This window comes from Ochotona curzoniae, unplaced genomic scaffold, assembly GCF_017591425.1.
Source record: "Ochotona curzoniae isolate NIBS_2020 unplaced genomic scaffold, NIBS_Ocur_1.0 scaffold_2453, whole genome shotgun sequence".
NCBI classification, from domain to species: Eukaryota; Metazoa; Chordata; class Mammalia; order Lagomorpha; family Ochotonidae; genus Ochotona; species Ochotona curzoniae.
Window position 1 is genome coordinate 30,677,808 of NW_024467094.1, and position 27,079 is coordinate 30,704,886.

Sequence of the window (27,079 nt, forward strand, 5' to 3'; positions counted from 1 at the left end):
GAAACTCCTAGCTGCTGACTTTGGACTAGCCCAGCTCCAGCTATTGCAGTCATTTGGGGAGTGAAACAGCAGATGGGAGATCTCTATCTCTTTCTCTCCTTCTCTCTCTGCAACTCTGCCTTTCCAATAAAAATAAATGAATCTTAAAGAAAAAAAAAAAAGAAAAATCATAACCTACAAAATCAGTGTCTCTCATGAATCTGGAATGCGGAATGAAACATTTCACTGTCTCAATAAAAACAAATGGAATGGATCCCTGAGGCAACAGGGAGTATGAGATGGATCTGTATATATGAAACATAGTTTAAACACATGAATATGCCAAGCAACTTTTATTATAGTAAGTAGAGTTTTATTCTACTTACAACAGGTTTAGGGCAACTATAAGATCTAAGTACCTTCTTCTGAATTTTAGTTCACTTATATCAAAATACCTTGATCACAACTGGATTAAGTCACTTTAAATTTGCTTTTCTTGCCCATCTGTCCCTTTGTTTCTCTCTAAATCACCTTTAGAGGCAAAGTTAAATTAACATACAATCATAGCACAGAATAATGATCCAAGCTTTCCTGTGAACTCCAGCCTTCACATAAGTAATGCTTCTATATATAATATGGATAATGTTTTAGGACAAAGTCTTGGAATCACACTTGGTCCACTGTATCTAAACTCCATATGGGAGTCACTACAAGCCTCACGATGTTCTTCATCAAGATGAAGGGAATAACAAAGAGGGGGTTTCCCTAAACTGAAATCTGCCAACTTTAGTCTGACACATTCATGCATCAAGTGAGTAAGATGTGTCAAGATCTTTCAGTTAAGTAAAAGAAATTAAATAGGTAGAAACACCAAGTTAGACAACTTGGAAATTATTTCAGATTCTTTTAACATATCTCTGTAACTCACATAGAGTATCTGCTGTAACAATATCCCAACCAGAACAAAATTTAGCCAGACTTAATCAAGCACTTAATATCTCCAAAAGGCTATTGAAGAGAATAACCACAAAAAGACAGATGAGAAGAATCAGGCAAGCAGCTTTGGAAAAGGAGACGGCAGGCTTCTGAAATGTTTTGGTGCTGAAGGAGGTAGATTTTCATGTGATAATTATTTTTGCTAAATATATTTCCATTTATAACAAAACTGAAACATTCAATTTAGCTGCTTTCTTTACTAATAAAAACCTATTTTAAACATCACCGTCACATGTATGGAAACATCTGGGAGAATTCAGCAAAATATCTGCCATTTGGAAGTCTTGACACTTTAATGAACATAATCACGTTTTAGTCATCTTACTGCTTTATTTTTATACAATGTAAAAACCAATGGCATAAAAAAAATGACTCCAATAAGACAAATAATTAAATCAAATATTGTTATTTAAATCTGTCTCCCAAACCACTTTCCCTTAGAGTCAATTCTCAATCGAATTCAAGAAAAATAAGGCAGTATTTTAGAGCATGAAGAAAGTTTCAGCATACTAGCAGAACCAACTTGTACAATATAATTACAAAAGATTACAAAGGCACTATCTCAAACATTTTCCTGGTGTATATTGCAAAAACTGTCTCATGTAACACATGTCATCAGAATAAAGAGGAAGGAACAGCATCTTAAACCCACTCTGCATTTAGGAAATTGGATCCCTGCGTTCCCATCTTCTGTTATTAAGATTCCTTAATTAACATCTTTTATTCTATCCCTTAGAGTTATCAACATGATCCACAAAAAAGAAAAGTACCAGAGAACGCCAGTTACCTTATTTTAACAGAGATTAAGCTAGTCAGGGCCTGGGCAGTAAGAAAGCTATGTTATCTCATACACACTATCTGTGAACAGCAGCAGGAAAAAGGCTTATATTCTTACCAATGAATTTCTGAGGCATTGAGCTTTTTCGTTTTGCCACATTGCTTGCTAATCTGTCCAGAACGAGAGCTCTTTCACTTCCCATCTCTGCTTTGATGTGTCTCGCCTCCACACTTGCTGGTTTGGAAAAATGTAAAAAGAAGAGGGAAACAAACACGTTGGTAAATGGGGAACAAAGGAAATAAACTGGAAAGATAAGTGTCGGAGGGAGGTCTCCTGCGCGATCTGTCGTGGTTACCTGTGGGTGCGCTCAGATTCTTGCCTGGGTACCTGCTGTGGTCAGTGCAGTCCACAACAGGGCACATTCAAATCTTGCAGTCTTATGCTGAGATGGGAAAGCCCAACCCATCCCCCGACTAGTACCTTCATTAGCAAGAGGAAGTATTAAATAAATAGCCTGGACGTGGTTGGTTGCAAAAAGATAGTTGGAGATCTTCTAACCCCCATCAGCCTTCTTTCTGATTCTGAGTAACTGTGTAGGACACCTGCAGACTGACATAATTCTTAACAACTTTGAAAAAAAAAAAAAAAAAAGAGAGAGGGAGACGTTGCCCCAGATGACTGCTCTGTTTATGTTAATAGCACTTTTGAAAATAGACACACTCAGCCAGGTAGCAAGAAATCTACTCAGTGATTTGAGTATTGAAATTCTGACAGGTTTTTTTTTTTTCCTTTTCTTTCTTTCTTTCTTTTTTTTTTTTTTTTGTCAGCATGCTCCTCGCAGATCCTATCTTTCATATTGTTTCTCTGGGCTCTGCACTATCTGTTTCATATGCTTGTCTCATTTCAAAAATGTCTGAGTTAAAATTTCCCTGAGCAACACTTCTGTCTTGAAATTAAAGAGCAATTTGTATAATGCACTGCTATTATTTTTCTGATGAAAAATGTGAATAAAAATTGCCTAAGAATATGGGCTCACTTGCCAGTCCTGGAAATGATCTTTGCGCGCTGTGGGCCATAGTCCTCACACCTGGCTGCACATTAGAATCAACTGAAGAATAAGTAAGAGATACCTATGCCTGGGCTCCCCCTTTCAGATCAGTGAAATCAGGATCATGGATACAGAGGCCTGGGCAACCGTATTTTCAAAATTCCCCAGATGATTGTAAAATGCAACCAGAACTGAGACTCATTAGAAAAATACATGAATAGCACCAATATCTCATCAACTAAATTAGTAAGCTGGAATTCATCTGTATAATGTTTATTTATTTTTAAAGATTTTTTTTTTAAATGAAAGAGTGATAGAGAAAGAGGAAGAGAAACATAAAGAGATCTTCTACCTACTGCTGATTCATTCCCCAAAATGGCTGCAAGGGCCAGGGCTGGGCCAGGCTGAAGCCAAGAGATTGGCACTCCATGTGGGTCTTCTATGTGAGTGGCAAGGGTTCGAGTACTTAGATCATCTTCCACTGCTTTCTCAGGTACATTAGCAAGGAGCTGGACCCGAAAGTAGGGAAGCAGGGATTTGAATGGGCACTGCAATATGGAATGTTGCTGTTGCAGGCAGTGGTTTAATCCACTGTGCCATGATGCTGGTCCCTAAATAGAATATAATTTGAGGTGGGCTATATCAGAGTGCTTGGTTTGCACCTTGTCTACTCTATCTCTCCTGTGCAGGTCCAACTTCCCACTAACGAGTATTCTGAGATGCACAGGTTGGCACAGGTTCTTCAGTCCCTGCCAGCTATGTCCACACTGGAAACCTGGATGGAGTTCTGAGGTTTTGGCTTTAGTCTGGCCCTGTCTCTCGCCCTGTCCTTTTTTCCCCAACATCTGAGTGAAGCAGCAGATGGAAGATCCCTCCCCATCTCTCCCTTTCAAATGAAGCAAAAATTAGAAATGTATAGCCCAGTTTTCCTAGATATAGCACACAATATCCACTATGCTCTCACATCTAAAATTCAAAGAGAAACCAACCACTCTACAGTTTGAAACTTTAACACTTGAAGCTAGCCTGAGCCAAGGATTAGCAAACTGCTTGCTAAAGGGTCAAATAGTTAATATTTGAAATTTGTGAGACACATGCAGTCTCTGTCCTTTATTTATTTATTTATTTTTTATTCTGCTTCACACCTTTCAGTAAGATAAAACTCTGCTCAAGGGTCTGAATTACTCTCCCATTCCCTAAGCAAACATATTGGGGTGTTATGAACTTTTTTCTCTGTTTCCAAACCTTTACAATGCTGCTTAAAAAATGATATCAGTTTACAGAACAAAGCCAGCAATAATTACAGAATTGATTCCACTTCCCTCCCACCCAAAACACTAATATATATACAGGTTTGGGAGTTAAAGCGCTCATTATGTAGCTGATGGCATGGTGTGAACAGATTTTGATACAAAGAAACAACATCACTAGTTCATGGTTCTTCAGATAAGAACCACAGATGGACACGAGTGCAAAAGAGCTGGCAACCTTTAAAGGAAAGGAATGAAGGGGAAGACCTCAGGGACAGATGTCATGTATGGCCAGGATGGGAACTCAACCTGAATTAATAATACAAAGTATTAAATATTTTTTCATCTTGCTGCTAACATTAAAAATAAATAAATAAAAATGGTAAGTCAGCCATTGTACAATACATTATAAAGTTCAGTTTGTTTTCTTTTAAGATTTATTTATTTGATTGGTTGGAAGATAGAGTTACAGAGAGAAGGGGAGGGACAGAGATCTTCCACCTGCTGGGTCACTCTCCAAATGGTTGCAAGGCAGATCTGGGTTGGTCCAAAGCCAAGAGCCAGGAGTTTCTTTTGAATCTCTCACAGGGTGGCAGGGGCCCAAGCCCTCAGACCATCTTCTGCTGCTTTCCCAGGCACATGTGCAAGGAGCTGGACTGAAAGTGGAGCAGCTAGGTTTCAAGTCAATGGCTGCAAGGGATGCTGATGCTGCATGCAGTGGGTTTAACTGTCATGTCATAACACTACCCCTCAAATTCAGTTTTTTTTTTCTAAATTGAAGAATAAAATGAAAATTGGCTTCAAAAATAATGAGTAGGAGAGGATGGGGATAGTAATAACACTTACTAGACTGTCAAAAATAATCCTAGGACTAATGTGGTGGTTCATCACATTAATCCTCCATCTGCAAGCACCGCCATCCCATTTGGGCTCCAGTTAGTGTCCTGACTGCTTCACTTCCAATCTAACTCTCTGCTTATGGCCCAAAAGTAGTGGAGGGTGGCCCAAGCCCTTGGGACCCTGAACCCATGTGAGGGAACTGGAAAAGGTTTTTAGCTCCTGGCTTTAGATTGGTTCAGCTCCAGCGATTGTGCCCATTTGGGGAGTGAAACAGCAGATGGAAGAGCTTTCTGTCTCTCCTTTCTACAAATCTGCCTTTCTGATTAAAAAAAAAAAACTTAAAAAAAAGTAATAAAAAAATCCTAGGCTTTAACAAAACAAATCAGAGCCTTTAGTCTACACTGTTAGCAGCTATTAAGGCAGAATAAAGGGCTTGGGTAGTTTTTGGACTACTAGAATATTGCAACTTTAGCACATTTTAGTGACAGAACACTGCTTCTGAGTGAAGTGGGACAAATGCTGCCCAGCAAAAGGACAGGTTTAAATGACCAAACAGGAAACTATTATATATATATTATTTCCTTTCACACAAACCACCAGCAGATGTGGCACTACCCAAAACCTGAGGGCAGAGAGATGAAAGGCAGAGGCTGGAATCTGAAGTTTCTGAAGGTGTTACCAGGAGGGTTTTTAGAAGCACGGCAAGGCAGTGAGGTCTGGGTTCTGACTCGGAACACTCATGCGTATTGGAGCAATTTTAAGAGGACTAAAATCCAAATGACGTTTCTTCCACCCTGTATTTATCACCAAAATGATCTATAATGAAGTGAGAATAAAAACCAGAACTTTAGGAATTGTTACCTTTTATTTCCATTTTATCACTACTTGCTCATCTCTTGGTTCTTGTGGCCAAATCATTACCTAGGACTTACCCAAGCAATACATCCTGCAGGTCTAGCTTTCCCACTGGTTTCTTAGCAGCCACCATCTACATTTTACCAAAGTCACTATCAGTGACAACATGCAGCTTCCTGAGGACACGTAATCAACATCCTCTACACTCCTGTGGATGCTGCAGCATGGACACAGTGACCTAAATAACCGAAATGAGGGCATGCCACAACATGGCGGCCTTCGAGATAACATCACCTTTTATTCCTGGTTACCCACCAAGCTGTTCTTGACAGTAATTTCCAGATGACTCTTACAAGAAAAGTCAGCAACCAAATGCCTAACATCTGTAAAGTTAAAATTTCGTAGAGTTCATTGATGGACAGGCAATTCTGAGACATGATTTCGGAGATGTTCCTATTTGTATAATTATAGTTAGATGCAAAGAAATTCTCTAAACTAACCCAGGGGCCTACCACATATCGGTTCCTTTTCCTGATTCACTCAAAATATCAACTCCAGAAGCCAACATTATACAAGTGGACATGTGCTGAGATGGAGCTCACCTGCACTGAGTTAATCATTTTCTAATTGCCAAGCTAGGCAAAGACTCATTTTCAAGTGAATATGAGGCACTCTTGTTCTCTCTCCTAATCTGCTAGTCTTTTACCTTGCAATTGTTTGCAGTCAACTTACAGTACTGGTCACTCTTTAAAACAAGTCACTGGATCCAGTATGGTAGCCTAGAGGCTTAAGTCCTCATTTTGCATGCACCAGGAAACCATTTGGGTGCTGGTTCTAATCCTGGCAGCTCCGCTTCTCATCCAGCTCCCTGCTTGTGGCCTGGGAAAGCAGCTGAGGATGGACCAAAGTCTTGGGACCCTGTACACCTGTGTGGGAGATCTGGATAGGCTCCAGGTTCCTGGCTTTGGATTGACTCAGCTCCAAATGCTGTGGCTGCTTGGGGAGTGAGTAAGTGGATGGAAGATCTTCCTCTCTGTCTTGCCTCCTCTCCGCACATCTAACTTTACAATAAAAATAAATCATGAAAAACAAAACCACATAGTCACTTAGCAGTTGGACACTCTCTTTGGGATCACAGCGTAATTTAAGCAATGCACAGAAAAGAAAAAAAACAGGGGACTGTTAGTTTTTGGTCCTTTGTCCCAACTTTAGGGCCCAACTATCTCTACAGTCTAGACTTGTTATCTTGTTACATCACGTCTCAGAAACGCAAGCAGAGGAAAACCAGTTTGGCAAGATACTCAGGGAACAAGATAATGGGTTTACATGATGAAATAGGAAATCCGTTCCTGGGTGGTGTTCAGCGGTTTAATGTTGCAAGGGGTGGGTGTGCGGAATATGGGATGTGGCAAGGAACAATTTGCACATTTGGTTCACAAGAAAGCATAGAAGGTATAACATTGTAATTTTGAATCTACTTCCCTTTGTGTCACTAGCTTGCTATGCAGTAAGTGTACCAATTCCTTAGCAAAGAGATTTTAAAGGTATGCAGAAAAATAATAAAATGCAATATAAAATCACAAAATAGGTTTCCACATTTATTCTCTGCACAAGTCTGGTTTCTTTAGTTAATTGTTTCCATGATGCAATTTCTACCTCAAACTGTGGCTGTAGGTTTAACTATGTAATGTGTTGTGCTTTTGTTTTTCTTCAAAATCCTTCATTAGATCTTGAGGTGTTAAATGGAGCTTAAATAAGAGGCTTTGCTTCCTGCTCTCTCTGGTGTGGTCAGCGGGTAGCTAATAGAGAGTGGAACAAAGGGGTGTTCTTGTGCAATGAGAATTGTCTAACAAGAGATAGCTATCAGAGATGAAGGCAGGCTATAACAAAAAAGCTTGCATAAAACCATTGCCTTTTGGAGCAAGGAAAATGAATGTCACATCTTACATTAACTAGGAAAATAGACCAACCTTTTTTTTTCTTAATTTTTCCTTTGGCAAAAACACAAGTTGTTAAAACAACTTTGTTCTGAAACCATCATGCTCACATTAGCTCAACTGAACCAATGAGAATGAAGATAAAAGGTTCTAACAAATATAATTACTCAATATTTAAAAAATCTTTTTAGAAATCAGTTATACAAAATTAAGTCCTGTTGCAATTATTTATAATAGGTGTGAAGTGAGGCAAAATCAACCTATGTACCAGCTCCTAGTCTCTCTCTGGAATAAGGACCGAGTTAGTAAGATGAAGTTCATGTCTTCTACATTTTTCCTTTCAACAGAGGTAGCCCATTGAGATAGCAAAGGTCTTAATGATGTCATCATGATATCTGGCAACACCATCCACATGTTTCTGTTAAATCTTCGCATTGTATCGATAGATCATGAATCTTGCTGGATGGTGAGTTACACAGCTCTGAAAAGAGCCCAGCACACAGCAAACCCCATAGATACTATCTCAATAAAAGAAAACGATTATCAAGGCCAGAAACGCTGGTGTCCATCACCTGCCTTCTTTCATAGGACAGCCTGGGCTTTCCTGTTTACTCTGCTTCAAGAATGGTTTGTCACAAGGCTTGGCGCTCACAGGATGCCACACTTCAATTTACAATAATTTTGATGAGTGAGTGCTGCCTTCACGGTGGGGCCTCAGCATTATCACTCTGAAGGTGAAGGAGGTAGGTATAAGGTGTACTGTATGCTCAGGCTAGGATAGAGCACCGGCTCACACAGGATTCTCAATTTTAAGGAAAAAAAAAAAAGCCATGTAAAAAGCGGTGGCAATAATTAAAAGCCTGGCTTATGTTGCATTGAACAGTCTATAGTTTGGATCTCAGGAACATCATGGGAACTTTTTGAAACGTAAGAGTAACACATTGAGTGACATGTAGTGTTTATATTCGATGAAGCTGTGACTTTACACATTCTGTAAGCTGAAACCACCATTACAACATATTTGTCAAAAAAAATCAAAATTTGCTGACTTCGTTAACCTTTTATTTTTTTTGCTGAGACTTAAAGTATGTTGTACGTGTCCATCAAACCACTGCATGAAATGCAAATGAACTCAGCTTCTCTGTTTCAGCATTTCCTGAATCACCTAACACCCCTGGAGACAGCTTAAATATTTCTTATCTAATATGTCCTCTAATTTAAAATTCATTAAAAACATTGTAAGAATAGAGTAAGATGGTGGCCTGATTTCAAAATCAGAAATTTTGAACCTGAAGTATAATTTGATTCCTCCATGCATACTATTTTTAGGAAAAAATGTAACTAATCAAGCCAAAAAGTAGAGAAAACACAACCAATGTCCATTAACTGCCATGATATGTCAATAGAACGTAGTAAATCTACAGAATTAACTGTTATGCAGCCATAAAAGGAATACACAGCTTTTACAAATTTCAATATGGATGAAGCTCGAACACACACTAAATAGAAGATTTCAGACATAAAAGGCCACCTTCTGTATGATTCCATTTATGTTGAAATGTTTGGAAAAGGCAAATCCATAGAGACAGGACAAAGATTAGTGGCTTCCAGGGGCAGGAGTGGGAATGGGAATTATTTGCTAAGGAAACAGAATTTTTCTCTAGGTCTGGTGGAAAAGTTCGATCAGGATAATGGTTGTCTAACTTCATGAACACACTGAAACTACTGAGCTGTACACTTTAAAAAGGTGGCTTCTATAGTAGGAGAACTGAATTTTGAGTTTCTTAAAAAATAGACTATATGGCTAATCACAACTAAAGTTGTAGAGATGTTTAAGTCAGTCACTGAATTTTGAAATGCCTTCATTTCCTTACCTCTAAAACGAAGAGGAAGCATTAAATTCTCTCCTTCATCCTCCTAACTTGAAATATTAATGGCTTTACTTGGCATCCAGCACATTTTTCATAACTTAGGAATTTCTCATAGTAACAGCTTTTCTGTTTTCTAAAATATGGGACTGCAAGAATAAAATGCCCATATTCTGTCTTTGGATAAGTAAGCACTGCCTGACTTAAAATGTTCACTTTCAAGCTTTAGTCCCCCCCACCCCCAGGGAGTAAACATTTCTTTTGAGAAATAGAGAGGAAAGTCAACCCTTTGATAAAACTGAAGATGCCATAAGGATAAAAAGCAGAAGTGGTACGAACCCATGGGATGCAGCTGGACAGCTCTGAACACTCTAAAACAGGCTTGAACATGAAGCACACGTCTTTTCCCATTCAGTTAAATTTTTTAAATGTTTATTTATTTTTATTTGAAAGAGTGGCAGAGAAATGGAGAAGGAGGGCAGGGGTGGGGGAGAGAGAAAGGGAAAAGAAAAGAGAGAGAGAGAGTGCTCAAACAGGCACAGACAGGCCCATTTGAAGTCAGAAGCCTGAAACTCCATCCGTGTCTCCCAGGTAGGTGGCAGGGACCCAAACACCACAGCCATCACCTGGGCGTATTAGCAGGAAGCTCAATTAGAAGCAAAGTATCTGGGACTTGAACCAGGTCTCCAACATGGGATGAAGGCTTTCTCAATCAATAGTTCACCCACTAAAGTAAAACATCCAACACAGGAATAGCATACATTCTCATGATTCCCATCCTAATTTTTCCAAGTTTCTCATTATTTCTGCTGTATTTTTGAAGACTTTCTGCTTTAAGCTGTTCAACTGACTCTACTGCAACTACTCTTGTTGAAGTCCAAACCCTAGGATAATTTATACCTAATCTAAATAATCACTTGGTTCAAGCAACCAAATAAAAATGTCAGAAAACTGAAGCTGCAAAATCAGGCTGATTGAATTGATGAGACAGGATAAAAGGCAACTGCAGAAATGCGACATGAAAATATTTTAGGCTGTCTCAAGCAAAGAGTGAAAAGGAAATAAGACTGTAATTGAGATATGGAAAGAAATCTAGTAGTTCAACCAATAACCAAACAGGCATCTAATTCAAATCACTGAATAAAACAGGAAATCCCCAAAGATAAATATAAGCACCACAATAAATCATATAAATACACAGAAATCTTCCATTTACTGATTCACTCTTCAAATGGTCGCAATAGCCAGACCTAAAGCCAGGGACCAAGAACCCCTTTCTGCTCTTCCACGTGCCTGGCAGTTGCTTAAGCACTTGGTCCATCTTCTGCTACCTTCCCAGTAACACTGGTAGCAAGTTGGATCCGAAACAGAGTAGCAGGAGCTGGAACCAATACTATGATATCATTTGCTGGTGTTGCAAGTGATGGCTCAACCCATGGTGCTGCAACACCCGCTCCCACACCTACCGCACAGCACAGGGCTTTACATTTGAATCCCAGGACCTCTGTGCTTGCAGAATACAGGGCCTGGCTATTTGCAGGGTTCACTCATTACCCATCTAAATCTGTTAAAATATTACCTTGTAGAACCTTCCCTGACTTACATCCCTCAATCTCTGCTTTTTTTTTTTTTTTTCAACAGCACTTAAACCTTCTAACCTTTTCATATAGTTTGCTTCTGACTTGGTCCATTATCTGCCTGCCTTCACCAAAACACAGACTCCACAGGGCAGGATTTCCTACTTACTCTCGGATCTCACCACCCAGAACATTCGATGCTCCCTAAGCGTGTGGGAAACCAGTGCCGCCTGAACTCACCGGCGTCCCCGGGGTCCGAGCTCTGAAGGAATGTGCGGCAGCGCTCCTTGTGCTCCTCAAGGGAACTTCTCTGCTTGTAACTCCGTCCACAGAACTCACATTTGTAAGGCTTCTCAACTGCAAGAAGAGCACATGGGGTATTCAGCAACCCTCAGGGCAATAGCGGTGCCGGATAGGGAGAAGAACGGGGCTCTGAAAGCTGCACTAAGGAAAACAGTGGTTGGACACTTCTGAATCTACAGTACTTTCTAGTGAGCTGAAATAAGGTTAGCACCTATGATTGGTTATTATATCAAGATTATTCTTTGAAAAGATTAAAGGATTTGAATTCAATGATTAATGTTAGCATAGCATTTGAACTTCATGGAAACTCCCGTTTTTTAGGAAAAATGAAAGGGCCTTTTAATTGCTTATGTTACTAACTTTAACAAGGTGTTTTTCTTTTTTCCTTCACCAACCTCAAAGAGGTTAGGATGGTACAAGGATGAAATTGGATAAGAGTCCTTATTTTGTGACACCCATCTGGCTTAAGGAAAGAATTCTAAAGTTCTAGAGTAGTCAGCATCTATCCAGCCCCTGACAGCCTTTTTAGAACACTGACCTAATTGGATGAATTGAGTTCATGCTTGCTAAATGGCTAGAGCAAAGCATGGGCTAAAATAATAAAAACTGAACTAATGAACTAATAACAGAATTAAGAGTGAATTACAACAATCATCTCATTTTAATTTCTAAGATGAAGCAAAAATTTCTTTAAAAGTTTCACCCAAACAATTCAGGCAACCTTTGTCTTCTCAACTCCCAAATGCTTTATATTTGGAATATGTAATAGCTTTAGCTCTCTTGAGTGCAAGGCTAGACTTTCTGATTTGTTCATAAATATATCAAAGCTTTGTCTCTGTTTAAAACAAACTTGGAGTCACTACGTGACTGCTGCAGAGTCCCAGATTAAGATAACTGCAGGCTTGCTAGGGTTAAAAATGATAAAGTCCTACGTAAATGGGGGATCTCTGAAATCTGTCCCATAAATGCCTATGACTGGTATTTTTGTATTTGAAAAAGGCAACACAAGAGAACTACCCACATTTAGTGAACCAAACCCATCCTTAACTCATTACCTTGAAAAAGGATCTGTAAATGAAAGATACCCTTTTGGTGGGTTTTGTTGGGGCTGCTTTATTTAATCCTAGTGTCTGAAATGTGACCAGTTTGGGGCTAAGCTTTAGTCAAAGCAGTAGATGTGGATTGGTATGAAAACAACCTCTGCTTTTTTTAACAATGAAAATTTTGTCAGATAACATCAAGAACATCAGGTCCCAAATTTGAAATACACTGAAGCTCATTTTTCTGGGAGGGAAGTTCTGTTGTTTTTTTTTTTTTTAAAGTATTATTCTCTTGCTTGCTCAAAATAAGGAGTCAAAGCATCAAGAGAGCTCATAGCTTTTAATGAATTCTTATCACTGGTCATCTTTCAGAGATTAACAACAGGTTATGCTGATTAAGAGGAAATTTAGCTCAGAATGGCCAAAAAAGGAATCCTCAAACAGTGATTTATCTGCAGCTTACATTTTTTTTTATAGTTTACTAATTGCACATTATTTGCTTGGCTAGTCTTTTGACGGGAGAGTGTGTGCATACATGCTTACATGCACATGTTAGGAAAATTGTCTTTTCATAAAGTTTACCGTGAGAAAATACAGATGACTGTAATTTTCTCACAAAAATGAAAATGGCCTTTGTGTAAGGCAGATCTTCATGTATGTGTTATTCTCCCGGGGAGCAAAGATGCTGCAGATCACCCCTACGGAGGCAGACGGAGAGCAAGGACGACTCTAATGAGAGAGTCATTAGCCCTAGAGGTCTCTGCGGCTGCTACCCTTCAGAACTGAAATGACAGATTCAACCTTCCTCTTTAACTCTTCCCAGTTGCCACACTGGGCTCGCAGGAGCCCACAGCTGAGAGATGCGGGGTGCTTGTTCTGTCACTTACCAGAATGTGTCCTAAGATGCCCTGTGAGCGCATCTCTTCTCTGGCAGGCATAGTTGCAGAGGTGGCACTTAAAAGGTTTTTCCCCTGTGTGCAGTTTAATGTGGCGGAGGAGGTTACCTTTCTGAGTAAAAGATGCCCCACACTGATTACACTGGAATGGGCGTTCACCTTTAAAAAGGACAGAAAAGGAGATTTCTGATCATTAGGTGAGTGGAGAAGCATACGCATAGATTAGGTGCCGATGGTAAAATTCATATCTTAGACCATTTCTTTCCATAATGGGATTACTTACGGGGTGCATTAAGTGTTACTTATGGGAGGAAATAGGACCCACCAAGCAAGACTATATTAGGGATCATCTTGCCTTCAATCAGAGCAAGAAACAAGAGCAGTTCTGGAAGTGTTCTCTGGATTTTTCTTCCAAGATTTATTTTACCTTTTTATCTGAAAGGCAGAGTTAGAGAGAGGGAGAGACAGGGTGAGAATGAGAAAGAGAGAGATGTTCCATTTGCTGGTTCTCTCCCCAAATGGTCACAGTGGCCAGCCAGACCTGGGTTGGTCTTGAAGCCAGGAGCCTGGAGCTTCTAACATGTCTCCCACATGAGAAGTAGGAGCCCAAGCACTTGGGCTGTCCTCTGCTGCTTAGCCTGGAGCTGGATTAGAAGCTGGGACTCAAATAGGTGCCCACATGGGATGCTAATGCCGTAGGCAGAGGCTTAACGTGCTATGCCATTGTGATGGCCCCTCTAGATATCAGTTTTTATATTGTTTAGCATTTCTCTTCAATGCAATCTCTAAAAAAAGTTACAGACTTAAGTCTTAAGATGTTAAGGGTAAGAGTTTGTCTTTTGTGGGTTTTTCCCCCCTAAAACCTTTACATGAGGTGTCAGATGAATTCTTGATTTGGAGTGATTACTGTGTTTGTGTGCATTCCAACCAACTGCCTTTTTATTGTCTGAAAAGCAATTCTTTAAAATTAGTAATAAAAAGGTCTCCCTTCATCTAACAAACACAGTACAACAAGGAGATCTTCTTTTATTAAAAGTGATATGCAAAAGCAAACAAAACAAGTGTTACGCAGTGGCCAGCACAATAGCGTAGTGGGTAAAGCGACCTTCTGTAGTGTCAGCAACCCATATGGGGCACTGGTTTGGGTTCTGGCTAATCCTCTTTCAATCCAACTCCTAGTGAAAGCACCTGGGAAAGCAGAGGAGCAAGATTCAAGTCCCTGGGCCCCTGCATCCAGACGGGAGACCCAGATGAAGCTCCTGGCTTTGGACTGGCCTGGCTCTGGCTGTTCCATTTTGGGGATTAGTGAATGCAGTGAATGCAGTGAAAGAAAGATCCAGCTCTCTGTCCCTCCCTCTCTCTTTTCTTCTGTAACCCTTTCAAATAATCTTTTTAAGTAAAAAGTGGGGCCTGGAGCTGTAACCTAGCAGCTAAAGTCCTCGCCTTGCACGTTTGGGGATCGCCTATGGGTGCCAGTTCTAATCCAAGCAGCCTGGGAAAGCAGTCTAGGATGGCCCAAAGACTTGGGACCCTGCACCTGCGTGGGAGACACAGAGAAGGCTCTCGGCTCCTGCTTTCGATCGGCTCAGCTCCAGCCATTGAGGTCACTTGGGGAGTAAATCAACAAAACAGAAGATCATCCCCTTTGTTTCTCCTCCTCTCTGTATATCTGACATTCCAATAAAAATAAATTTTAAAAAAAGGAAAAAGTGTTAGGTAAAAAATCCATGCAACATTTCTAAGAATAATACAATTCAACCCCTACTTATTAACTGAAGACAAATTATTTGGCTAACTTAAAACACTGGGCTCCCTGAAGTCTTTGTGTTTCTTTCAAAGCATATACAAGCTTTGCCAAGTTGCATGGTAAGGAAGGGATAAAAATCACTGGATCATAGCAGTACAGATGGGGAGAGATACATCATTGTGATAGCAGAAATCAATGAAATAATCAGAAGTGCCAAATCCCACCACTTCACTTCTCATGTGACTGCATCCGCACAGAAGAAAGGAGAAAGGAGGGTGATTACCAGTGTGGCTCCGCTTGTGCACCATTAACACATTGAAACTAATGCAGGATAACCCACACACATCGCAATTCATCTTCCCAGTGCTTGGCCTGCTGCTATCATAGGAGACAACATGCCTCTCCAACTTCATGTTTTCATATTCATTGTATTCTCTTGCATAGCCGTAAGGCATTTCCGGCTCTTCCACATGCCCTATGGGCTCTGGCTTCAGAACATTTTCATCTCTTTCGCTGTATTCATCTTTCACTTTCATCGAATCATCTGCAGGGAAGGAAACACAAGAAGGGAACAATGTGTGTATGTGCAGTGATCAGACCAGCTCCAAAAGCAGAGATTCATGACTGAACCAAATATCAAATAAAGCAATAATTGTACATCCACAAGACAAGGAAATACCATTAGGATCATCATTCAATATCTGAATTCAGAATCACAGTGAAAGGAAAACATACAGATCCATATGCTTAAACATGGATGAAAATGTTTGGGGCTATTCAGAAAACTGGAGTTAATGGATTTTTAGTTATGACTATTCAAAGCAACCATGAAACAAACATTTAAAAATATATATATTTATTGGGCCCTTTGCAATAGCCTAGCAGCTGAAGTCCTCGCCTCGCATGTGCCAAGATCCATATAGATGCTGATTCTAAACTGGCAGCCTCACTTCCCATCCAGCTCCCTGCTTGTGGCCTGGAAAAGCAGTCGAGGACGGCCCAGGGTCTTGGGATCCTTCACCCCTGTGGGAGATCTGGAAGAGGCCCCGGGCTTCTGGCTTCAGGTTGGCTCAGCTCCAGCCATTGTGGCCACTTAGGGAGTCAATCAACAGACAAAAGATCTTTTCTCTCTGTCTCTCCTTCTCTCTGTATATTTGTCTGTCCAAGAAAAACAAATCTTAAAAAGAAAATCATCCAGATTTATATATATATAAATATATACATATTATATATATGTGTGTGTATATATATACACACACACACACACATATTTATATTTATACTGGAAAGGCAGATTTATGCAGAGAAGGAAAGACATTGAAAAATTATCTTCCATATGCTGTTTCACTTCCCAAATGGCTTTATGGCTGCAGCTGAGCTTATCCAAAGTTAAGAGATTCTTCTGAGTCTCCTACACAGGCACAGGGTCCCAAGGCTTTGGGCTGTCCTCTGCTGCTTTCCCAGGCCACAAGCAGGAAACTGGATGGGAAGTGGGGCAGCTGGAACACAAACTGGTGCTTTCAGATGGAGGATTAGTCAATTGAGCCATTGCACCAGCTCCAAAACAAACATTTTGAACAATTCTTCCCTAGTCCAGGGACAGAAGAAAGGTTCTTAAACCTAGTGCCTTTTTGTGTGATTGAAGGCAAAAGGCAAGGTGCCAAGGTGTCTTAGGTTTCAAGGAGAAAGTTACTGTCTTAATCCGTCAAATGCATCTAATTGAAGCCAGGAAGAGTGAGAACTGAATAGTCAGTATGTCTTTTCTGACTCTTAAGCCTTTTTCTTTTGTATGCATATGAGCTACTAAGTCACTTCTCATCTCCCTATCTCTCTTGGAACGGATAAGAATGCAACACTGAGTGTACAGGAAGTCATCGTTACTAGTGAAACACTGCTGAAATAAAAGGAGAAATCATTCTCTAACATAACCTAAGGAACTGCTAACACGCCACTAGTAAATATGGTTCAAGCTGAGCAAGGGGGAAAGGAATTCATATCAAAGACAGGGAGAGCTCAAATCAAGACTCCAGGATTGCAGTACTCACTGGGAGAACTAGCTCAGATGAACTGGCCCACCAAGTGCTATCTCTGAAAGAGCTACGGCACTCCTCTAGGGAAAGGCATAGCAAATGAAGAAGGCGGGGTGGTTGTTAGAGCAACATAAGTGTTTCACATGAGGTGCCAGCATCCCAGATAGGCTCCACTTCCAGTCTCTGCTTATGACAAGGGAAAGCAGCAGGGACCTTGGGCTTCTGCACCCGTAACAGAGACGTGGAAGATGCTCCTGGCTCCCAGTTTCAGACTGGCCCAGCTCCAGCCTTTGCAGCCTTTTGGGGAATGAATTAGTGCATAAAAGATTCTCTCTCCTCTCTCTTTCTCTGTAACTCTTTCAAGTAATATAAACAAATCTTCAAAACAATGAAGAAGGCAAATGTATGCACTGGATAAGAATAACCTAAACATTCACTTGATATAATAACCATGAACATTTGTAAAAGGATCTGCACATGTAAGATTTGTTGCATAAATCTTCTTCAAATACTGATTCTTAGGAAAAAGAATTTTTGAGATTTAGGGTTGGAAGGGAATTGATAGATCATCTCATTCTTGTTCTCCGATGGGTAAATCAGGTTGCAGACATGTTTTCAAGTGATCTGTCCAAGCTTATTATGCAAGTTAGACAGTTACTAGCAGAAGTGTGATTAGGGCACCATACTTGACCCTGAACTATCAGTTACTTGTATGTGATTTCAAAAACTTGAAGGATAAGGTCTAAGTGGTTTCTTACAAACTATACACCTCACCCTCCCATCAGTGGTGGAGATGTTAACATCAAAACATTCTTTAAAAAAAGATATCTTAAAAATGACATCCCTTCCAAAAAAACATCAATAAGTGTTGTTCCTGTTGCCACCCAGGAGGAAGTACAACTGCAGCTGGGCTTGGCTTGCTACCTTCAGCCCAAGTTTCAATTTTCACTTCTATCAAGGTTACCTTTCATCTGTATTAACAATGTTTGCTTAACAGAGCAAGACAGGGCCTAACCACCAACAAAGGAGCCACAGCTACAGCACTGTTCCCCTGCCTCTCTCCACACTTCATGGTTCACGGCCTTTCACTGACCAGCAGAGATAGAGGGCTGTGGGATAAGTCAACAGGGTTGACTTATGTGTTGGAGTTGCACATGCATTGCTATCATTGCTATCCATGAGGGTCGTTTCCTTTTTTCTCTGGACAGGTCTTGCCAGGTTTCAGATGGAATTGGTTTGCCTAAGTGGTTTTTAAACTTTTTTTTTTTTTAAAGAGAAGGATGCACCTGAGGCTTGTATACTCCTCTCTTCCTCCCTCACTCCAGCTGTGGGTGCTATCCCACCAAAGCTTGAGTGCTCTTCGGTTTGCATGTAGGCGTTTGAAAAGAACCTCAACGGAAAAACTTGACTACTGAAAACCAAAAACAGCAGATTGAAAGGGCCAACAGAAAAAAGGATCCTTTTCATTTTGCTAAGATGTAAATCTAACCAGGTTCAGGTCACTTCATGGTCAGTATGCATTAGAAAACACTCAAGATTGAGAGAGTGTAAGCTCTCTCTGAAAACAGAGGACAGAAGATCTGCTGTTTTCCTCAGAATGTTGGCCTTGAATAGGCTTGCCCTGGGAGTCAGTACTTTATAAACCTGGCTCAACTTCAAGTCTTAGCTTTAGTTCTTTACAACTTGCCTGTAGAACAAGGAAGATGGTATTTGAGACACAGGGCCGTAAGAGAAAGTGTTCTAAGAGTCACATTAGGGAAGTCATTCAGACTAATTGAACCAAAAATGTTTCTGGTGTAGTTGTTGGTTTGCCTTTGCAGTATTACCTACTTCAGATAAACAACCTGGATGGTGTCTCTGAATGGTTACTGTGAATCAGCAATTTATAATGGTTTCCCATATAAAGGTTAACAGAGATGAATGGGGGTCAGGGTAAATGAAAATATAAGGTACAAAGAGGACTCCTGAGGAATTATCAGGCTTAGCAGCCAGATTGCAAAGACCAAAACAATCAGGAAAGGTGTCTGTCCATTCGAATGAAGAGCTCCTTAGCATTCCTTGGGAGAAAGATTCTCTGCGGTAGAGGAAAGGGGAGATTCTACTTAGTACCCCCAGAAAATATAAGCATGTCTATCAAGCTTGTCATCTTTGAGCTCAAACTTCCTTCTAATTTCTGACATGTTTATGTTCATGACTATCCATACTTCCAGACTCTAGGGACCCTTCCCTTTTCAACCTTTTTATTGGTCAGTCTTTAAGATCTGTCTATCAACTTTCAGCTTTCTAGACGCCAACTCCTCTTCTCCTTTTTTCAGTTAGTTCAGCATCTCCTCACAGCAGACTTGAACTCAACCTCTTGCAGCATCCCCTCTATACATTTACTATAAAGATGATCATGCTTATTGCCTCTATAGCCTCAGCACTGACTCAAAACTTGATAATATGATTTCTGCCTTACAATTCATTCAATTTACTTTCTTAAATTTGTCAATAATGTTCTGATTCCTAAATCCAATGTCTTTTTCTATGCCAGTATCCCCACCTTCTCTGTTGTCCTTGACACTATTTATCACCACTCCTTGTTTCTTTTCTTTTGTTTTTAACGATTTATTTATTTGTATTAGAAAAGCAGGTCTACAGAGAGAAGGAAATACAGAGAGGAAGATATTCCGTCTGATGGTTCACTCTCCAAATGGCCGCAATAGCTGGAGCTGAGCCAATCCGAACCAGGAGCTTCTTCCGGGTCTCCCACCTAGGTGCTGGGTCCCAAAGCTTTTTGCCATCCTCAACTGCTTTCCCAGGCCACAAGCAGGGACCTGGATGGGAAGCAGGGCTGCCAGGATTAGAACCGGCAGCCATATGGGATCCCAGCACATGCAAGGCAAGGACTTGAGCCACTAAGCTACTGCGCCAGGCCCTCCCTGTTCTTTTTTCAAAGATTTAGTTGAAAGGCAGGGCTAGAGGAAAAAAAGAAGGGCAGTGGGAGAAAATCTTCTATCTGCTGGCTCATCCCTAGATGACAGCCAGGAACCTGAAGCGTCTTCCAAGTCTCCCATGTGGGTGCAGGGGCCCAAGCACTTAGGCCATCCTCTGCTACTTTCCCAGGCACATTAGCAGGGGATTGGATCCACACTGGAGCAGCTGAATCTTGAACTAGCACCGATATGTGATTCTGGCATCACAGGTGATGGTCCAACCAGCTATGCCACAATGTTTTCCCCTTTCCTTGGTTTTCTGTACTCCTGCATCTTCAATGAAACTGTAGCTCCTTTTTATACCTTTCTATATCTATCTACATATATATGTACTTTTAAAAGATACATGGTAAATTTTCCACTCTTTTAAAATATTTATTTATTTGAAAGGCAGAGTGACAGGGTAGGGCAAGAGAAAAAATTTTCAACCACTAATTCAATCTCCAAATGGCTTTTTTTTTTTTAAGATTTATTTATTTTTATTGCAAAGTCAGATATACAGAGAGGAGGAGAGACAGAGAGGAAGATCTTCTGTCTGATGGTTCACTCCCTAAGCAACCGCAATAGCCGGTGCTGCGCCGATTTGAAGCCAGGAGCCAAGAGCCAGGAGCCAGGAGCCAGGAGCCAGGAACTTCCTCTAGGCCTCCCACATGGGTGCACGGTCCCAAGGCCTTGGGCTGTCCTCTACTGCTTTCCCAGGCCACAAGCAGGGAGCTGGATGGGAAGTGGAGCTGCCGGGATTAGAACCGGTGCCCATATGGGATCCTGGCATGTTCAAGGTGAAGACTTTAACTGCTAGGCCACCATGCCGTGCCCCCCAAATGGCTTTAATGGCCAATTCTGGGTCACATGACACTACAGTCTGGAGTTCCTTTGGGGTCTTTCATATTGAGGTAATAGTTGGGCCATTTTATACTGCTTTCCCAGAAATATTAACAGTTAGTTGTATCAGAAGCAGAGAAGCCAGTACTTGAACTAGCATTCTAAAATGGAATAATAGTGCTGTAAGCAGAGGCTACAATCCTTCCTCTTTCTCATTTGTGCTCCATGGTTACCATTCATTGGTTTAATTTTGTATCCAATCCCCACTCTGCTTTTTCACCCACCTTTTGGTGCTCATTATCCTAACCTTCAGATCCTATCACCTTTCTGATGATCTACTACTATGGTCTCAGCATTGCTCTCCCTACCTACTTCTCTTACCTTTCAAACTCATCTTGCATTTTACAAAGAAAATAAATAAAGAAATTACTACCAAGAAAATAAAGTCCATCAGAAACAACAAATGTCTTCTGATAGCTGGGCTCTCTCTTTGTAATATTGATTTGGATTACTCAATCCTCAATTGAACTAAAAGAAATTCTAAGAACTCCTGGTTTTGTTTGTATTATTTCCATTGCCTAAAAGATTTTTCTTCAACTTTGCCACAGGTCCAAATCTCACTCAACTTTTAAGGCCAGACTAACTTACTATCTCCACCATCCTATCTCTTCCCTGACCTCACTAGCTAGAAAATAACCTGCTCTTTTTCCTCTGCATCACTTCTAAACTCACTTCATCTTCCCCACCGACAGGTGAGTTAGCTGAGGGAAGAACCTTATGTGTATGTTCTGTGTGCATCTGTGTGCATGTATGTGTTGAATTCTCTATTCCCTATGATGCTACTTACCCTGGATCTATAAGAACAGAGTGATGTGGTATTAAAAATAAAAATTTGGAGACTATCATCATAGATTAATCTAGGGGGAGTAGAAATAGGCATTTGAAAACATGCTCTCCAGGTAAACCTTTTGCACAGTGGAGTTTGAGAACCATGGCTTTAGAGTTTAACTCAGAACCTTACAGAAAGTAGATATCCAGTAAATTCCTTGTACACGAGTAAACAATTGCATTAACTTCCTAATGTACTTATGACTTTATACTATATCCTATCACTAGTTAGCCATTCTACAGCAATGAAATCCTTGTTTACAGCCTGTCCATGATTTCATTTTACTTACAGAATAGTCCAAACTCCTTAGTGAAGCATTCAAGGGTTGGTCCAGAACCTACCTCTGGCATGACTGAACATCTCATTTCTCAGTCTTTTTTTCTAATTTCTCTAACAATTTTTATTTTGAAGACAGAAAAGCAGTGAGAGAGAGAGAGAGAGAGAATCTTTCATCTGCTTGTTCAGTTCCAAAATGCCTGCTACAGCTAGAGCTGGGTCAGGTCGAAGCCAGGAGTCAATCTGGATCTTCCTAAGAATTTAAATACTTAAGCCATCACCTACTACTTCTCAGGGTGCCCTTACTGGGAAGCTGGAATTGGAAGTAGAGCTGGGACTCTACTGATAATGGATTAAGACACTGATAATGGATTAAGACACTCCAACTGTTGTGCCAAACGCCCACTCCAATGCAAGGTCTCTCTCTCTCTCTTTCAAGTAGATAAACAAGCAAACTTAATCATTGAATGAATTGAAATGTTCCATTTTGGGTCATCCTCCTTTACATTGTAGAACCTTGTTATTCAAACTGAGGTCTTAGATTCAGCAGTTCCAGCATCCTCTAAGAGGTTGTTAGAAATACAGATGCTCAGGCCTCACAACAGACCTACAGAATCAGAATTTGCATTTAAACAAGATCCTTAGAAAATTCTCATGCCTATTAGAGTTTGAGAAGTACAACAATCATCTGACTAACCATGATTCTTCAAAGCCTTTGCCACACCTAGAATGCGTTCCTACTATATCAATATTCTACTCACGATTCTTCCATTCAGTATTACTTAATATCCTTAACTAGCAAAAAATTCTTCATTTGTATTTTTAAAAAAAGATTTATTTATTTTTATTGGAAAGACAGTTTTATAGAGAGGAGATACAAGATCTTCTATGTGCTGGTTCACTCCCCAAGTGGCTGCAATGGCTAGAGCTGAGCTGATCCAAAGTCAGGAGAGTTTTCTAGGTCTCCTGCATGGGTGCAGGGTCCCAAGGCTTTGGGCCATCTTCTAATGCTTTCCCAGGTTTATTAGCAAGGAGCTGAAGGAGAAGTAGAGCTGCGGGGATTCAAACTGGTGCCCAAACAGGATCCCAGTGTTTGAATGGTGAGGATTCAGCCACTGAGCCATGGTGCAGCAACCTCTTTTGTTTCTTTGTTTTCATATACCTAATCTCGTTTTGCTTTTTAGCATGATGTGACCACTTCTGACAAATTCATCTTTATATAGTCAATATAGTCACAAAATATCAAGACAGCTAGGCATTTGGCCTAGTATTTAAGATGCCAGCTGGGATCCTCCCAGGAGGTATCAGAGTATCTGTATTCAAGCTTTAGTTATGCTTTAATTCCAGCTTCCAGCTAACATGCAACCTGAGAAGCAGCAGATGATGGCTCAGGTAGCTGGGTCCTGGCAGCCACATGGGAGAACTGGATTGAATCCTGAGTCCTGGTTTTGGCCTGGTTTGACCCCAACTATTAGTAGACTGAATCACCTAATGGGAGTTGTCTCTATCTTTTAAACAATGACAACAACAAAAACCATGTGAACATACCCTAATGATGGTGAAGAAACTCTTTTAAAAAATAAGAAAGGGCAGTTATTGTACTATTGGGTGGGATTTCACACATCCCATATCAGAGCGCTGGTTATAGTTCCAGCCCTTCTTCTGATCCAGCTTCCCGTTAATGTATCCTTGTATCCTGGGAGGAGGCAGATGATGGTCAATGTGCTTGGGTCCCTGCCACCCAGTGGGGGACCCAGATGAAATTTCAGGCTTCTAGCTTTGGTATGGTCTAGCCTTGGCTGTTTTGGGGGATGAACCAGTAGATGCAAGGTCAGTCTCTCTCTCTCTCTCTCTCTCTCTCTCTCTCTCTTTGTCTGTCTTTCAAGTAGATAAACAAGCAAATCTAATCATTCAATGAACTGAAATGTTCCATGTGAAACCATTAACATTGTTTTCCTGGTTTATATTATAGATTCAGAAATGTTTAACTTCAGTTTTCACTGATTTTCAGTTATCAGTGACTGGCACACCCAAACTATGTAATAAAGGCAAAAAATATTAGAGATCTTGCAAATATTTGAATATCCAAGTACTGGAGGAACTGTCTTATAGTGTTCTGAAGTCTTCTGGTAAAGCAAATTACCTTTGTGTGTGTGTGTGTGTGTGTGATGTGAATAACTCTTCCATTCTGGTTTTGTAAAATACTCTTACAATACATATCAGGTTTCTTAGACACATAACATAAATTCACACTTAAAAAGACTGTTCAAGGCTAATTCACCAGGCAAGCACAGACATTCCACATGAGCACCGGTTCATGTTCCGGTTGCTCCACTTCCCACTTAGCTCCCTGTGGCCTGGGAAAGCAGTAGAGGACAGCCCAAAGTCTTGGGACTCTGCACCCATGTGGGAGACCCAGAGGAAGCTACTGGCTTTGCATTGGCTTAGCTGTGGCCATTTGGGAGAATGAAGCAGCAGATGGAAGATCTTTCTCTCTCTGTCCTTCCTTCCCTGTGGAAAAATCTGCCTTTCCTATAGAAAACAAGAGAGAGAGAGAGAAAGTGAGAGAGAGAGGAAGAGAAATAAGGAAAAGACTATTCAAGTTAACCCCAACAGTACCCAAATTTTATTTCTTAAGTCAGTGGTAGGCCTATAGATGTTTGCTTTGTGATTTAAATTATGTATGTAATTATATTTGCCTTTTTGTATGTATGACCTATTTCATAAAAAAAGTTAAAGACTTCTGAGTAAATTTTTTTATAATTGAACTTGTAATAAAAGAACATACCAAACCACAAATTGCTGATAAAGGTAATTGTATACATTCCCAGAGGCTGGGTAGTGGTGGTGGTGTGTGTGTGTGTGTGTGTGTGTAAGATGTATAAATTGAATCTAACCCAAAGGAAATCAGATTAAACTAAACCTCTTTCTACAGGAGCTGCTCTAGGGCACAGTTGTTCCCATCTACGTCTATGTTTTGGAGGTCTCTTAGGAAGATGACACAGACTAACGCATACCCCCCAGAAAGAATTTTGTAGGCTGAAGAGAACAAAGGTTTGGCTCACTGGGGCTGATGCACATGGTTTCATTTCCTGGGGTGATGGTTATCACTTGAAAGGCTTGCACTCCAGAGTAGACATTTTTGGTTTCACCTGAGACACTGCAAAAACAATGGGTCCTGGAAAGGATCCAACATTTAAATCCTTCAGGGGCAATAGCAGTCTCAGCCAACTGTGCCTCAGTTTGTTTTTACAGGCATATAAAATGCTCGGTTGGAGAGAAGAACCTTTCAAAAATGGCAAAAAGAACAGGCAACTTGGGTGCCCTGGACAGGCAGGCTCTTACTAGGAATTCCTTGGGGCAAAAAGGGGGACCTGAAATTCCACACTGAACTATGGAAATCCAGAATCCAACTCCAGGAAGGACCATGTGTTTGAAGTAATAGACTCAAGTGTGCCAGGGATATTTTGAAAAAGGACAAAACAAGGTAAGAGACTGTCAGACAAAACACAAAAGTGTGATGTTGTTTAAATGTTTTACAAGGATCGGGGGTCATAACTGTGAAATCCTCAGCACATGCAAAAGTCAACTGGATAACAAAGAAGCTTAATCATCTTAATGTGGCATTTTAATGATGCCACTGATTTGCTATGCCAATTCAGAGATAATGAGGCCCTAATGCTACAGATGTTCAGTCAGGCTAAAAGGAAGGGGGGAGTGATGGGCTTTTTTAGCATGCCATTTTCTAACTATCCAATTAAACAAATTGTGAAAGCATCTAAATAGTTTACCAGGTTTTGACAGCTGCTAATAGGATTTAGAAGTTTGAAGCACTAAAGAGCAAAATGGGAGATATATATGTATTGTAGGTATTTAGTCTACAGAGTTAGTTGCTATCACACAATCTATCATAGATGAACTAGAACAGTTTTCCTTATAAATGTAGTGTCTGTACGTCTTTCCCATGATGGCCTCTTTATACCAGGGACAAGAACATCGAACGATGATGGGTCATTTCACATTCAAATTTATGCATTTGTGTATGTAGCAATGAGACAAAAACTTATTATTGCTAACTATAAAGTAGAGAGAAGCTTTAGTATTTGTAAACCAGTAAAATTTGAAAATTTCGATGCAAACTAAATTTTTGGCTTCGATTTAAAAGAATCATTTATGCTTTCTTTTTTTTCCCTCTTATCAAATTTAAAAGGATGTGTAACTAGTCGTTTTTAAGCACTATCTAAAAAAGATTATTTATTTTTTTATTGCATAGTCAGATATCCAGAGAGGAGGAGATACAGAGAGGAAGATCTTTCATCTGTTGATTCACTCCTCAATTGGCCACAATGGCTGGAGCTGTGCCTATCCAAAGCCAGAAGCCTGGAGCCTCTTCTGGGTCTCCCACATGGGTACAGGGTCCCAAGGCTTTGGGCCGTCCTCGACTGCTTTCCCAGGCCACAAGCAGGGATGGGAAATGGGGCTGTCGGGATTAGAACTGGTGGGCATATGGGATCTCAGCATGTTCAAGGCGAGGACTTTAGCTGCTAGGCTACCACTCCAGGCTCTATCCTTTATTTTTAAATTAGGTAGGAAGGTAGTAAAAGTGAATCAGATGAATAAGAGATAAAATATCAATATTTCAATAGCAGCAAAACAAGAGGGCAGGTGTGAATAACATTGGGTTGGATTACATTCTCACTTAGACACCTTTTCATCAGATTTTCAAATTTATCCAAACTGGTAGCCAGTAAGTCATTTTTCTTCAAATGCAATAGCATTTGCATGAAACATGAAAAAATGTTTCAGTTGTAAAGGAACAAATCACCCTCATCTTTACTGTTAACATTAATCTTGGTTTTATTATCTTATTCATTGGCATAATACTAACTTTACTTCATAATTTTAGTATAATTTTTCCCCATTAGGAATTTACTATTTTTAACAAGAACACATCAGTAATCAGCTGGGCTCAG

General features: G+C 40.3%; 1 protein-coding gene across 3 annotated transcripts in view; it reads right to left on the reverse strand.

Annotated features, from left to right (window-relative positions):
- Positions 1–27,079, reverse strand: part of IKZF3 (IKAROS family zinc finger 3) — a 104,519-nt gene that overhangs the window by 18,215 nt on the left and 59,225 nt on the right. Inside the window, exons 4-7 of one of the 3 annotated variants that reach the window (XM_041001408.1) lie at positions 15,398–15,658; positions 13,359–13,526; positions 11,369–11,485; positions 1,871–1,987 (exon numbers count right to left, since the gene is read on the reverse strand). In XM_041001408.1, the coding sequence (XP_040857342.1) occupies positions 1,871–1,987; positions 11,369–11,485; positions 13,359–13,526; positions 15,398–15,658 (663 nt within the window). Of the gene's footprint in view, positions 1–1,870; positions 1,988–2,108; positions 2,950–11,368; positions 11,486–13,358; positions 13,527–15,397; positions 15,659–27,079 lie in introns of those variants that run through there. The other 2 variants (XM_041001409.1, XM_041001410.1) reach the window with 2 other exon arrangements.